This window comes from Octopus bimaculoides, chromosome 18 (genome assembly GCF_046866305.1).
Source record: "Octopus bimaculoides isolate indiv1 chromosome 18, ASM4686630v1, whole genome shotgun sequence".
In the NCBI taxonomy this organism is placed as follows: Eukaryota; Metazoa; Mollusca; class Cephalopoda; order Octopoda; family Octopodidae; genus Octopus; species Octopus bimaculoides.
In genome coordinates this window covers 11,769,894-11,771,839 of record NC_142945.1, presented here as the reverse complement: position 1 = coordinate 11,771,839, position 1,946 = coordinate 11,769,894, and the positions used below count along the sequence as shown (strand labels likewise).

Here is a 1,946-nt window from a genome sequence, read left to right as displayed (position 1 = left end):
CCTCACGCTATGAGGGACTCTAAGGTCAGACTACCATAAAAAACACATTTTTACCGAACGCGAGGAAATGCAACTCTCAAAGCCAGCCCCTTAAAAACATATATATATATATATATATATATATATATATATATATATATATATATATGTATGTATGTATGTATGTATATTTATACACGCACGCATTCATGAATATTGAATTGTAAAACACTGGAGTAACTATTGGTTTTAAGATCGAAACTGGGCAAAAAAACAGCTGTAGCAGGAAGAAAGCCAAACCGTTTAAATGTCACTTTGAAGGTGTTTTGTTGGTTGCAGAATTTCCTGTCTTAAATCGTGGTTCGCTTGGATTGATATGTTTTGTTGTCCTCAAATTTGTATTATTGTAAATATATGTACTAGTAGAAACGCATGTAAGATATGTACATAAAACGCCTCCATCCCAATTATACAACTCTGGTTAAGCGCACAAACTCTTACTTACAACACACACATACGCACACACCAAACAAAAAACCACAAGGACTTGAATTACATACACTTACACGCAAATATCCACTCAGCAACCTCTCCTCATACTCACATATTTACAGATTTATATACTTTTAACATAAACTTTAATACAGGCTTATGAAGTACATCGGCAAAAGAGGAGTGACTCAAGGACCGAGAGTAAATATTTAGAGATCACACGCAAATATTTGGACAGGCTTTTTTAATATTTTTTTTTTTAACGAAGCCAGATTCCAAATGAGTCAATTTAAATAAAACGCTGTTGCCAACAATATATAACCCTTTAAATTAAGGAATTAACTGATATTTATTGTCATGTTGAAGCATTATGGTAATGTCTGAGAGCTGGGCAATGAAAGTGAAAATAACGTAATATGTATTCTGTGTTTTGGTGTCCACTCAATATGTAAATGTTTATTTTAAATAAACGAACTCCCTTTCATTTTCATTTGTAAATATCAGGTGTGGTGTAGATTCATTTTTCTTCACATTTATTGTTCTTTCAGGATTTGTCAAGACTTTTACAGGAACTGGACAGTAATCTTCGTCTTTTTCATCTTGACAATAACAACTAATACTCGATAAGGAATTATAGCTGGATGTACATACATACATATATACGTGTGTGTGTGTGGATAGATAGATAGATAGATAGATAGATAGATAGGTAGATAGGTAGATAGGTAGATAGATAGATAGATAGATATGTAGATAGATAGATAGATAGATAGATACGTAGGTAGGTGGGACATAATAAATAAATAATGTATATCAGTGAAATATGCAAAGGCTTTGGGTTCCCTTTAGAAATCGAGATGAAAGAGTGAAAGAGAAAAAGACAGAACGAGAAAGAGACATACGTTTCAAGGCTGTTATGGAATAAGTTAAGAATTAAATGCGAAGGAATCGTGTTGGTGGACAATCTCGATGTGTAGGTGTGCAGATTAATATGAATGAAGCGGATAATCAAAGAAGTACTTACATTGTTCACCCAAAAGCTATCTACAAAACTATAAGCCATGGTGCTCTGGTGGTGGGGGTGAAAAACGGCTTAATTAGTGCAACGGTCAAATAGAGGTGGGGGGTGACGTGCTTGACCACTATTGGAGGGAAGACTGTCTTAAAGATCGGTGGTGGTGAGTTATCTTCCTGTGTTGTTGTACCTGACTAATAATATCTGTCACAGCTACCGGCTACACATCTCTGGTGGGGACGGTGGAAACAGCAGTAGAGCAACAGCAGCAGCTACAGTAGCAGTAGCAGCAGCAAGCTAGTTGCAGTTGGAGCAGCAGCAGTAGTGATGGTGGTGAGGGTGATTGCAGTGGTGACAGTTGTAGTAGTAGTGCTTTTGATATTAGTGGTAGTCTTTATTAGTGTTGCTCGCTGTGACTGTGCTGTCAGTGCTAGTGGATTTAGTGTTTCGAAGGTGGCAG

General features: G+C 36.4%; 1 protein-coding gene across 2 annotated transcripts in view; it reads right to left on the bottom strand.

Moving 5' to 3' along the window:
- Positions 1-1,742, bottom strand: part of LOC106880802 (proline-serine-threonine phosphatase-interacting protein 2) — a 47,902-nt gene extending 46,160 nt beyond the window's left edge. For both annotated transcript variants that reach the window (XR_008266054.2, XM_052974483.2), the window contains exon 1: positions 1,496-1,742. Coding sequence is in view for 1 of the 2 variants with exons in the window: in XM_052974483.2 (XP_052830443.1) it covers positions 1,496-1,534 (39 nt within the window). In the remaining variant the exon portion in view is untranslated. The remainder of the gene's footprint in view (positions 1-1,495) is intronic.
- Between the last annotated feature and the right edge of the window lie 204 nt (positions 1,743-1,946).